Source organism: Trichosurus vulpecula, chromosome 1, assembly GCF_011100635.1.
Source record: "Trichosurus vulpecula isolate mTriVul1 chromosome 1, mTriVul1.pri, whole genome shotgun sequence".
Taxonomy (NCBI): Eukaryota; Metazoa; Chordata; class Mammalia; order Diprotodontia; family Phalangeridae; genus Trichosurus; species Trichosurus vulpecula.
The window spans coordinates 114,878,229-114,890,794 of NC_050573.1; the positions used below are offsets into that span (position 1 = coordinate 114,878,229).

The 12,566-nt window shown below is 39.5% G+C and overlaps 1 protein-coding gene across 1 annotated transcript in view; it reads right to left on the reverse strand.

Moving 5' to 3' along the window:
• FER1L6 (fer-1 like family member 6) overlaps nt 1-12,566 on the reverse strand; it is a 205,173-nt gene that overhangs the window by 63,336 nt on the left and 129,271 nt on the right. The window contains exons 24-28 of the mRNA XM_036739631.1: nt 10,778-10,958; nt 8,835-9,067; nt 5,474-5,596; nt 4,159-4,183; nt 31-146 (exon numbers count right to left, since the gene is read on the reverse strand). Coding sequence (XP_036595526.1) covers nt 31-146; nt 4,159-4,183; nt 5,474-5,596; nt 8,835-9,067; nt 10,778-10,958 — 678 coding nt within the window. The remainder of the gene's footprint in view (nt 1-30; nt 147-4,158; nt 4,184-5,473; nt 5,597-8,834; nt 9,068-10,777; nt 10,959-12,566) is intronic.

Here is a 12,566-nt window from a genome sequence, read left to right on the forward strand (position 1 = left end):
CTATTTAGTTGCAAATATCATACCACATACCTTCAGGGTAGCTAGGTTTGATATGTTTTCTTCCTTTGGTTTCTTCTTGAACATTTTATCTTTCTTCTTCTTTGGCGTGTCTTCTATAGTCACTACCACTTGTTCTGTTTTGGTATCTGGAAATTCATTCATAACACTTAAATCTCTAATTCTTCTAGACAGGAAAGAAGGCACCTCTGTTCTCATCTATACCTTTCAGAATTCTTTTCCTTCCAGGACCAGCTCAGGGCTCCTTTTTATGGGAGGCTTTCTCTAAATGCCCCCAGTTGCAAGTTCTCTCTCCCTCCTCAAATTCCTTCTCATTAGGCTGATGGGTGAATATCTTTTATCCTCCAGAAGAATGTAAGCTTCTTGAGGGCAGGAACTGTTTTCATTTTTTTGTCTTTATGTCCCCAGCACTGTCATAGTGACTGGCACACATGAGTTGATTAACCAATGGTTGTTTAATTGAACTGGAGGACAAATACCTGCTCCTCCATTTCTCTTTTAATTTCCTCCATCTAGGGGAAGCTAGGTGGTGCAGTGAATAGAGTACCAGCCCTGGAGTCAGGAGGGCCTGAGTTCAAATCCAGCCTCAGACACTTGACACACTTACTAGCTGTGTGACCTTGGGCAAGTCACTTAACCCCAAGTGCCCTGTCTTCCCCCTCCTAATTTCTTCCATCTTCCAAATCCTTGAAGCTCACTTCCATTTCCTTCCCTGTATAATTAATAATGACCCCCCCCCTTCCCATATGCCTTTAAAATAACAACATAGACATTCCTTATATTTCTAAGTTCTTAGTCCAACGCCTGGAACATACTCACTTGGTAAATGTTTTGATGATTGGTTGTTGCAGGAATACATGAAACTGTCTTCCACAAGGATAGACTAGAATAGACTTCCAGAAGCTTAGACCCAAGAGCAACCTGAGAGGCCATTTTGCCCACTACCCGCATCATGCCCACCAGAGAGGTGAAATGATTTTAAGGTCACATAGCTCATATGCAGCAGAGCTGAGGCTAGAGCCCAGATCTTCTAATTCCCAATGCAGCATTCTTTCCACACCCTCCATGATGCTGAGAGACCAAGATGACTCAGGCCATTCTACTTCCTGTGCCAAACACACAGGGGTTGTTCCAACTGCTGATGATCTTGATGACAGCTAGCTAAGTTTAATTACTCATTAACCATCCTTCATCCTCTCTTATCCATTTTTGTTCAGCTACTAGATCTAATACCTTTTCTGTTTACCTTTAGGTAACCTTGTAAAATGATTGTGGAAATTTCCTAGCTCACAAAAAGTCACCAGTCTGCTATTCCTTAGGGAGCTCACAAGAAGTAAAAATAACTGCCTGACACCACACTCAACGCAATAACTCACTTCTAGGTTGAACGGCTATTTGCAAAGAGGATTTGAAGTTTGATAGGAAAGGGGAATGGTATAAAACAGCATGATTTCTGCCAATGTCTAATATTGAGTTTTCTTAGAATGTGGAAGCTCCAAGAAATCACAGTACCTCTCTTCAAAATGATTGTGTTAATATTTCCTGATGGAATGTCATTTCTAAACTGTCTGAAGGTAGAGGCTGGCCCAGAGAACATCAATCAATAGCAAAACTGGCATTTGTATTAAGGTTCAAAAAGAAAAGAGAGAATCATACAATTATAAAGCTGGATGGAAACTTAGAGGTCATCAAGTTTGACCTCTTCTTGTGTTCATCCTTCATTATTGAAGAGGATCAAGACATCAGGGAAATGATGAAATGACTTGCAGTTGACTTTGATTTGAGAGAGGGAGGGCTGTGCAAGGTCATCAGCCTCACTTTCTCCTCCAGAGCCATCTGGGTCCAGTGGCCTGATATTCACCAGGATTACTGGACATGGCCCAGGTGGATTGGGAGCCTCCGGCCCTTTCAGGCTAAGGTCTTTTCAGGTTCTCACTTTGAATGAGGTAAGCCCCATTCAGTGAATAGCCTCATTAAGAAGTTAATCAAGGGTTGGGCCCTTTAATCAAAACTCAAAAAAAAAAATCAAACTAGGAGGGGATGACCCTCAGGGTTCCTGGCCAAAAGAGAACCAGTTACTATTTAGTATTTACATTCACTCTGTGCTAGAAGGCAGGGACTTATTGTCCAATTTATGAGATCCAGAATGAACTGGGTTTAAGAATTAATTTTATAGAGGTGGGAACTGAATCCCAAAGAAATGACTTTCCCAAAGTCAGTTCATAATTGTGTAATCAACATGATCATTTAATCAACTCAATCTTCTTTTGAAATTTCTTTTTCTGTTGCAAACTTAACAACTATCCACAAACAAAAACATTTCAACCTACCAAGAAGAACAATCTCTTAACTCAAGTAGGATTGCTTCAATAATCCTGAGAAAAGATCAACGAGGAATCTTCAAAATAAATTCCGGTGATAGAGACTTCACTACTGATTCAGACAATTTACTCCATTGTTGTTTGGCTCTAATTACCAGAAAACTCCATAATGACTCCATAATGACTCAAAAATCTAATTTCCTATAACTTTTACCCATTGAGACTATTTTTTTTCCCATTCTGGTATCCAGAATAGGTTTAATCTTTTCCTTACATCATAGCACTTCAAATCCTTAAGACAGCTATCATATTGTATTCCCACCCTAAGCCTTCTCTTCTTCAGTTCCTTCAGGTCCTTGTCTGACTTGGTTTCTAGGCTTTTCACCACCCTTCTGGCCTTCCTTCTCTGGACGCTTTTTAGTTTATCAATGACCTATGTCAAGTGTGATACCCTCTGCAAGGTACAAGATTGCAGATGTTGGCTAATTAATGTAGAATATAATTGGACTATGACCTGGCTCATAATTTATTTATGTTATTCATAATTTACATTAATATTATGTACACTTATTTTATATTTATATAGTTTCATTGAATTAATAAGCAGGCATATAATAGTGGGAAGAGAGCTGACCTCAGAGTCAGGAAGACCTCAGCTCTGACATATTGGCTGTTTGATCCTGGGCAAGTCAGTTTACTTCTCAATGTTCTAGACAACTCTCTAGGACTATAAATTATTGAAAAAGTGATGACGTACTGGTGGACAGAGTTTCTTTATTCAATAATTCTCTATAACAATGAAGAGGTCCATTCTCTATCCCTATTATTTTGTTATTTTTTTTAACCGTTGAACGTTATTGTTGACTCATTCTGATCTCAGATGAAATTCCCAGGTCTGTCTCACTCGAGTGGCAAATGTACTATAAAATAAGGCTAAAAAGTCAAATGGATTTGAGATTCCCTCCACCAATACAGATCACAGCCTATCCATGACTTATCATCTATGTAACTCCACTGCATATTCTCCCAAAAGTTAGCCACAAGGGATTCGTACTTGATCTGCTGGAAGGTTTCTTCAGTTTCTTCTGACATCCTGAAGAAACAAGTAGAGCACTATGGCTATTCATTTGTTATACCTTGTTCTCTCCACATGACCATCCTGTCTTCTCTTCCTGTCATACAATTCTGAGATGATGCCTTTAACTCCTATCCTTTTTCAGAATTCATCATTGTTTGTGAGCAGGTTGCAAACTGCTCACACCCATCATGGGTTTCTCTCTTGCCCTCTGAGATGTTCATCATTAGTTCACCAGAAGCAGAGCCTTGGGAAAATCAGATTTACTATACCCTGTATTTGTGAAATTGAGTTACTAATCCTAAAATGATTTATTTTAAAAATAAAACTTCAAACTCAGCACTATCTAAATCTATGACCTTAGCATATTTGTTTCTTTTGAATTTTGAATTTATTTCATTGATTTCCATTTTATTGTTCCATATTTTTTCTGATCCACAGGTTCCACTGTTCTGGAAGAAGAACAGAGCTCAAGGTTATCTTGGGCATGATCCAGTGTAAAAAGAACTGGACTGGGAATCAGAAAATTGCATTCTAGCCTTGTCTCTGCCATCAACTAGATGTGTGACTTTGGGCAAGTCATTTCCCATCTCTGGGCATCAGTCCTCACTCCTTAGTCTTTGGGAGACTTGGGAAAAATCCCTGAGATTCTTTCCAGTATAATGCTCCATGATTCTCCCTTTTGAGAATGGCCTTATTTTGTGAGCAAATTGTCCCGAAGTACATTACGCCAAGTTTCCTTACCTTTGTTGTCTTTTCTTTCTTTTTCCTGTGAGGGAGGGAGGGAGGAGGGAGGAAGAGAGAGAGACAGACAAATAGACAAAGACACAGAGAGATAGAGAGTGAATTAAGGAGCAAGGAGAGAAGAAGGCAAGAGGGAAGAGGAGAAAGGAGAAGAGGAGAGGAGAGAAAAGAAAGGAGAGGAGAGGAGAGGAGAAAGAAGAAAAGGGAAGAGACAAGAAAAGAGAAAGGGAAAGGGAAGGGAGAGGAAGAGAGAAAGAGAGAATTCATTATTATCCTGATTACTCATTATCATCATCACTTGAATGTATTTAACCTCTACCTACACAAGGTATACTACGGGCAGCTAAAGGGTACAAGTCTAATGGTTTTTGGTCTATCTCTTCTAAGAGTTTTTATTTTAAGCATGTATCAAAAAAGAAATTTGAAGTTCAAGTAGGCCAAATGAGTAATACCACTACAAAGAGGTGGGAGTTAACCACACCAAAATGATCAAAGAAGGATCTCATCTGTCACCAAGAAACCTTACTCACTTACTTAGAATAAGAACCACTTAGGTACAGTTACCTTCCCCCTCTGGCTGGGGACCACCCTCATAGTCATTGCCAAAAGAGGATAGTCTTCATAGAAAGGTTTCCTTTCCCGGGAGCCTCTTTCAAATCTTTCTTACAAAATGTTTTCTAACCAAAGCATCAGAACACCTTGATACATCATGAAGATGCCTTGAGTGTATCTTGATATCTTTGGTCTCCTCACTGCCATCTGTCCTTTTCTGGTCAGAAGAGTAGAGAAAAGAGGTGATAATAATAAAAACAACTGACATTAGTAACTCATGCAGTGATGACAGTAGTGGAGAAAGTAAGAAAGATGGCTGGCTTTTGAATGCTTCTGTCTGTGTATGTGAACATGGTTAAGGCAAGGGTATGGATGAACAGATGACTTGTCTAGTGTGTGGTTGGAGGAATGTGTGACGAGGGTCACATCTTTTCCTTCTTTGCCCTCTTTCCATATGCTAGTGTGTCATAATATGGAAAATCATAGAATCACAAAATCTCGAAGTTAGAAGGACCTTAGATGCTCTTTAGTCCAACCCTATCTGGAAAAGAATCCTCTCTACAACACATCTGCCCAGTTTCCATCTAGCCTTTGCCCACAGACATCTGGTAGGGTAAAACCCAATATCTACCAATCCAGCCCATTCTATTTTTGGATGACTCTAGAGTTAGCAGTGAAGGAAAATAAGTCTGAGTTTCATGCATATGACAAAAGCAAAGGTCTCTCACTAAGCCAAAATATTTTTACATCTGAGGGAATGTACCTTTGATGCTTTCTCCAGGGAGGCATAATACTTGGACCACCAATCGATAACGTTTTCTGCAGACTCATCCGCTATGGTCCTCTTTCTCCTTTTGGTGGATCTCCTGGAATGTTTCCTGGCATCCTGGCAAGGGATAAAGGGAATGTCAATCAACTGGAGCACATCCCCCACAGGAGCTGATGACATGGTGGTTTAAATGTCATAAAGTCTGAGAGTACAGCTGGTAGGTAATGAGAGAAAGTGCAAACAGATGAGAATAAAAAGGAAGAAGGTGGTTAGGAATGGTTAAGGGCAATCAACCAATTAATCTGCAAGCTTTATTTAAGCACCTATATGTCAGGGTGCTGTGCTAGATGTGAGATTTATCACCACAACTGTTGAGAGCTGTGAAGGATTGACTCAATAAAGGCACCCCAAAGGTACCAAGGAATGATATGTGATAGATCATAATTAACTTCCATAATCCAAAGTGCTATATTTGGAGCCAGAAGACCTGGGTTCAAATCCTGAATCTTCCATTTTATTACCAGTGTGACTATTAGCAAGTCACCTGGCCTCTGTCAACCTATTCTACTAATATAATATAAACACGTGAAGGAAGAGACTGTTTTTCATTTTGCATTTATATCCCGAGTGCCTAGCACAATGCATTGAACACAGATATTGATTGGACTGGATTGGAGGGAATTGGTTTCAGGGGTGGGGAACCTGTGGCCTGGAGGTCACATGTGGCCTTTAGCTCCTCAAGTGCAGCCCTTTGACTGAATCCAAACTTCACAGAACAAAGATTTGTTCAGTCAAAGGGCTGCATTTGAGGACCTAGAAGGTCATATGTGGCCTCCAGGCTGCGGGCTCCCCACCCCTGGATTAGATGATCCTTAAGTTCCCTTCAAGCTTCAAATCTGCAGTCCTATGTCAGTGTCGAAAGTCTTGAGGCAAAAGGCAGCCATGGTTTAATAGAAAGAACACTGGATTTGGAGTCAATATCCTTACGTAAGTCATTAATTATCACCCATTAATTTTCGTAAAGGAAAGGCAACAGAACATAGCAGACAGTACTGTAGCCTGGGAATCACCAAGATCTGGTGCCTTTGATATATATGCTAGAGGATGACAGACCTCACTACCTGTGTGTCACTGGACTTTTCAGCGTCCTTGATAACTCTCTAAGGCTACAAGTTACTGAAATTTCTAGATCTGTATCAGTATAGGGAATCTTCCATGTTGATAATTCTCCATATTCATGAAATCTCAGGTCTGGGCTACCTTAAAAAAAAATTAAAACCCTTCTTGAAACATTTGCCCTCAGGACCCCGTGAATAAAAAACTCCATAAATATCCTTCTTGCAATATAAATGAACACTTTATTGAAAAGGTCTGCTTCTAAGCTTCCAGGAAAAGCCCCATTTCTTACATTCCTCGATTTGGCATATGAGTTCATGTTAGCCTTCTCCATGACCTTCATTGTATAGGTTTCATTCATACTGAATTATAGAACTGTGGTCTCTTAGGGTGGGAAGGAACCTCAGAGATTATCTAATCAACTGCCTCATTTCATAAGGAACCTGAGGCCTAAAGCGGTCAAATGATTTGCTTAAGGTCACATAGTTAGCATTTGGCAGAGCTGGGACTAAAATCCATATTTTTTGATGATGGCAATGATTTTTTTTCCTTCTGCTTGGGGCAATTTAGGAATATTAGATGAAGCAGTGAGGAGAGAGCTGGACTTGGAGTTCAAATCTCGCCTCAGGTACTTACTAATTGTGTGACCCTGGCCAAGTCACTTAAATTTCTCTGTGCCTCAGTTTCCTCATCTGTAAAATAAGGAAAACAATGGCACCCACCTGACAGGGTATTGTGAGGCTCAAGTGGGATAACATATAAAAGCTTTTCAAACCTTAACGCATTATAGAAATGCTAGCTATAGTAATAGCCATAGTAATACGGTGACTGTGCTTTAAATTTATCCTCTGCTTCCAGGCATTAGGATGCCCTTAACCATGATCTTTTCCTTCCTGAAGTAGAGACTTAATAATTAACGAATCGTATTAACTTCACCTAAAGAGGTTGTTGCTAACTCTTCTTCTTCCTATCTGCATTTCTGCTCCATTTGGACTCAACAGAATGTGATGCCCTGTGCCAGGTACCCCACGGTGGCCGCCTCCTTTCCAGCTTCCTTTGGGGTGTTGTCTTCCCCCAAGGACAGGGCCTCTCTTTCTTTTTCCTATTTGTATCCTCAGTGTTTAGCACAGGGCCTGGCATATAGGAGTCGTTCATTGAATTAAATTATTGAGTAAAGACTTAGTGGTATAGTGGAAAGAACATGAGATTTATTGTCAGAGATCATGGGTTTGAATCTCTTCTGCCTGACCTTGGGTGAGTCTGGAACGATCACGAATGGGTGAGATATAGAAACAGATATAGATATAGATGATATAGACATAGATAATATATAGGTATAGACATAGAGATAGAGATAAAGATAGAGATATAGATAATATAGATATAGATATAGATATAGATATAGATATAGATATATAGATGTAGATGTAGATGTAGATGTAGATACAGATGATATAGATATAGATGATGCAGACATAGATAGAGATAGAGATAGAGGTATAGGTATAGATATGATCTGGTGGGGGGTCCTGAGATGAGATGAGTGACTTAGATAGTTCTCAACACTCATGTCCCCAGGCCAAGTCTAGTCTGGCCATTTTACTCCCCATGCTCAAAGAACTTTAATGGTTCCCATTTGCCTTTAGGGAAAAAAATGGCATTATGGCAAAAATTATGGCATTTAAAGCCCTTCCCCATCTGATTTCATCCTGCCTTTATTTTTTTTACCCACTCCCCACCCCATACACTCTACACTTCAGACAGACTCTTCTATTTGCTGTTCCCTGCACACGATGCTACATTTCCCACCTCTTTGCTTATACACAGGCTGAGTCTCATGTCCAGAATGCCCTTCTTCCTCTTAGATCCCCTTGTTCCCTTCAAAGTTCAGTTCAAATGCCACCTTTTCAAAAAGATCTTTGCTTATTCTCTATGCTAGTAGTGTCCTTCCCTCCAATCACTTTGCATTTACTTTGTATATATCCTGTATTTACTCATCCGTGGAAATGTCAGAGCACCTCCCTCCTCCCCAGAGGAATATAAGGTCCTCGGGGGTAGATGCTATCTCATTTGTTTTATTTGTAGTTTCAGTGCCTTGGGCATAGTAGGCAGTTGAAAAAGGCATCTTAGTTGATTGATCAAAGTTCCTTTCCCCCTCTGGCCTTTAGATTCTTCAAGTACAAGGTGAAAGGACTGGACCGTACAAGCCCTCAGGTCCAGCTCTAGATTCTACTCTGACCTTTGCTTTTTCTTCCTTTGGTAGCTCAGAAACGGCAGGCTTCATTTCCGCTTCCAGCATTGGTGAGGAGTCAGGAATGTCATAGACAGCCATGCTGGCTGTCTGAACCTGGGCTGTGTCTGGTACAACAGTGGGTGGCTGCTCAACCTGAACATAGATGTGATCTGGTGGGGGGTCCTGGGATGAGATTTGTAACTCAGGTGGTTCTGGCTCTGCTGCTAAATCAGGTACATCTGAAACCCAAAACACAACAAAGGGAGAGAAAAATCAGAACTGCCATCATTTAAGAAGCGGGTCTATGCAACTACAAGAATCTGGATTATTCATGCCAAAGAAATAGCTTTGGCCTGACTGATCTAGATTACTGCAGGAATCAGTCACTAACAAGCATTCATTAAACACCTACTGTGTAGCAGACATTGAACTAGACACTAGAGACACAGAGATAAAAATAAAATAATTTTCTTCTTACGGGAGCTTCCATTCTATTGGAGGGGGGTGGAGAGAGAGAGAACGAGAGAGAGAGAGAGAGAGAGAGAGAGAGAGAGAGAGAACATGTATACAGACAGATAAGCATACATAAAACATGTCCGAAATAAAGATCTTTGGGTTAGGTGGGGAGGCATCAGTAGCTGGGAGAGATCAGGAAAGGCTTCCTATGTGAGGTAGTATCTGAGTTGTCCTTTGAAGGAGATCAGTATTCAAAGAGGGGGAAGTGAGATGGGAGATTCAGAAGGCCAGTTTGGCTGAGCAGTAGAGTACATGAAGGAAAAAAATAAGTGTGATGAAGAGGCAGACTGGAAAAATTCCAGGGGCCCGAAGATGAAACTTACCCACATTGTGAGAAAGAAGTGAGGAACTAAAGTGGAGAATAAGATACATGGTTTTTGGACATGGTCAATGTGGGAATTTTGTTTTTTGGACTATACATATTTGTTACCAGAGTTTTTATTTTATTTTTATTGTTCAATTGGAGGGGGGAAAGTGGAAGGGAGAGAAAATTAACACTTGCAGAAAACGAACAAATGAATCAATAAGTAAATGCATAAATGAATAAACAACTGAATGAATAAGCAAATAGATAAATAAATAAACAAGTAAATATATGGTTAAAAAAGAAAGGAGCATCTATGGGCTATTATTAAAGGTAACACATATATCAAAGATATGCTTAATATCTAACAGGTGTGGGGAACCTGCAGCATGAGGCCATATGGCCCTCTAGGTCTTCAAGTGCAGCCTTTTGAGTGGATCCAAACTTCACAGAACAAATCCCTAGTAGAAGGATTTGTTCATATAGATTCTAATATGATTAAAATGTGTTTTTGTGAAGATGAATTAAGGAGTATGTATCAAAAATATTGCAAACTCAATGCCAATCATGTACAATAAATGATCACAGCAAAATGGGGCATATTGAATACTCAAAAAAATTTTAATGATGCAAAACATTATAAGATTTATCATGTAAGTTAATAAATCTGGTTTTTTATCTTGTTTTGTTTTTAAAGAAATGTCAAACTGGAGCTTGGCTGAGAAAAGCTTTAAATGTCAAAAAAAAAAAAAAGAATTTGTTTTCAATCCTAGAGGTAATATGAAAACATGGCTTCAAAGCTAGTTTTCTCTACTGCCTGGTTCCTTGAATAATTTCAAGGGATTTCTTTTCCCCCTGCTCCATGCTATGGAAACCAAGACAAAGATAATATGTAATCTGTCATTATTTCATGACATTAGACAATCCAGACCTTCAAGGTGAAGCATATCTATTATGTCCTCCACTGTAATTCTTCTCTAATACTTGACCTTGCAATGGACAAATGATCAGCAGAAGTAGATGGGACTCCCCCCACCCCCCGCCCCACTCTCCAGGGCACCACTGAAGGAGGCTACCATAGGAGCAGTTCTCATGGCCTCAAGGAGTTGGTATCCAGTGAAGTCCTTACCTTGAACTTGTTGGGCTGCATCTACCTCAGAGACCAAGGCTGGGAGATCCCCAGGTTTGCACAGAAATTGCTTGAGGCAGTTGATAGTGTAGGTGCCCACAAGAGTGCTCCTCCCAAAAGCCCTCCAGTCTACCACACAGATGCTCAGAGGTGGGTGGAGGAGCTCATTCTCAGGCAGTTCCTGGTGGAAGATGACAAGATTATTCAAAGGTACTACTCCTGTGGTCATTAAGTTTGTAACAAATACAATCAAAGAGAGCAATTGTTAGAAAATATTCATTTTGATATCACTGAGCAGGAGATATGCTCAGAGTGTATTGACAGTAAAAGACAGAGCCTCAGCAGGATCTGGCTTAACATTAAAAAAATCATATGTATATGTTATTTCAGGGTGGCTAGGTACCTGGCACAGTGGATAGAGTACTGGCCTGGGAATCAGGGAGACTCATCTTCCTGAGTTCAAATCCAGCCTCAGACACTTAGTAGCCATGTGACCCTGGGCAAGTCACTTAACTGCCTCAGCGTTCTCATCTATAAAACGAGCTGGAGAAGGAAATGGCAAACCACTTCACTATTTTTACTAAGAAAATCTCAAAATGGGGTCACAAAGAGCTGGACGTGATTGAAATGAACAATAACAATGATATTTTAATATTTTAAGTATCTGAGATTTCATCCCTTGATTATTGTAGTTCACATCAGCATAGTGTGACAAATAGAACACCGGATGTATAGTCAAGAATTAAAATCCTACCTCAGACATTTACTAGTTACATGATCCTGGGCAAGGATCTTTTCAGTGTCCCAGGAAGCGTTCTAATGATAATAGTTATTTAGAATATACTGGTGATTGAAATATATTATTTGAAAAACTCTGGATAGTATATTTTCTACATAGGCCCAATAAGTCTCATTATTTTTAATTACTATGACCATTATTAATTATAATATTTGCCAATTTATAAAAGACTTCAATCAGCATTCACCAAGTACCTTATTATTAATGTATCAGGCGCTGTGTTAAGTGCTGGAGATATAAAAAGAGACAAAAAACAGTCCCTGCCCTCAAGAAGGTTACAATCTAATTGGGGAGACAACATGCAAACAAATATAGACAAAGCATATATATATATATATATATATATATATATATATATATATATATATATATATTATCGTATATACAGGATAAATAGGAAATAGTTAACAGAGGGAAAGCACTAGAATTAAGAGGGGTTAGGGAAGGCTTCCCCTCCTTTAATTCTATAAGGTAAGACATGAGAGGTATTATTATCCACTTTTTAGGGAAAAGGAAGTTGAGGGTCATAGAGGTAAAAGAACTTCATCGAGTCATAAGACCATTGACCAGTGGGACTAGGTTTAGGATCCAGGGCTCCTGGTTCATCCAAAATGCTAGGGCAATGTTTTTGTCACTACTTCACAATATGTAGGAAACCATTTTATTCTCTGGGGATTTGGCCAATTCGTTAAAAACTCTAATTTTGTACTCTACCATCTTGAGATTTGTGATTATTGGGATGGTTTGAGGCAAAAAAGAACGAAGGCTTTCTTCACTGACAATGCATATTTTTTGGTAGAGAAGAAGACTGAGAGAGGAATATTTTAAAAACCTGGAGATGAAGCTATTTTTCAACATCATCAGGCATTTGAGCCGATTTGGGTGCTACTACCAAAAATTTTCATTACAAATAATTAATCTATTCATTAGGTAAGTTCTGCATGGACTTGGCAATACTTTGTAAGAACAGTTAGATTTAGTGTATATATG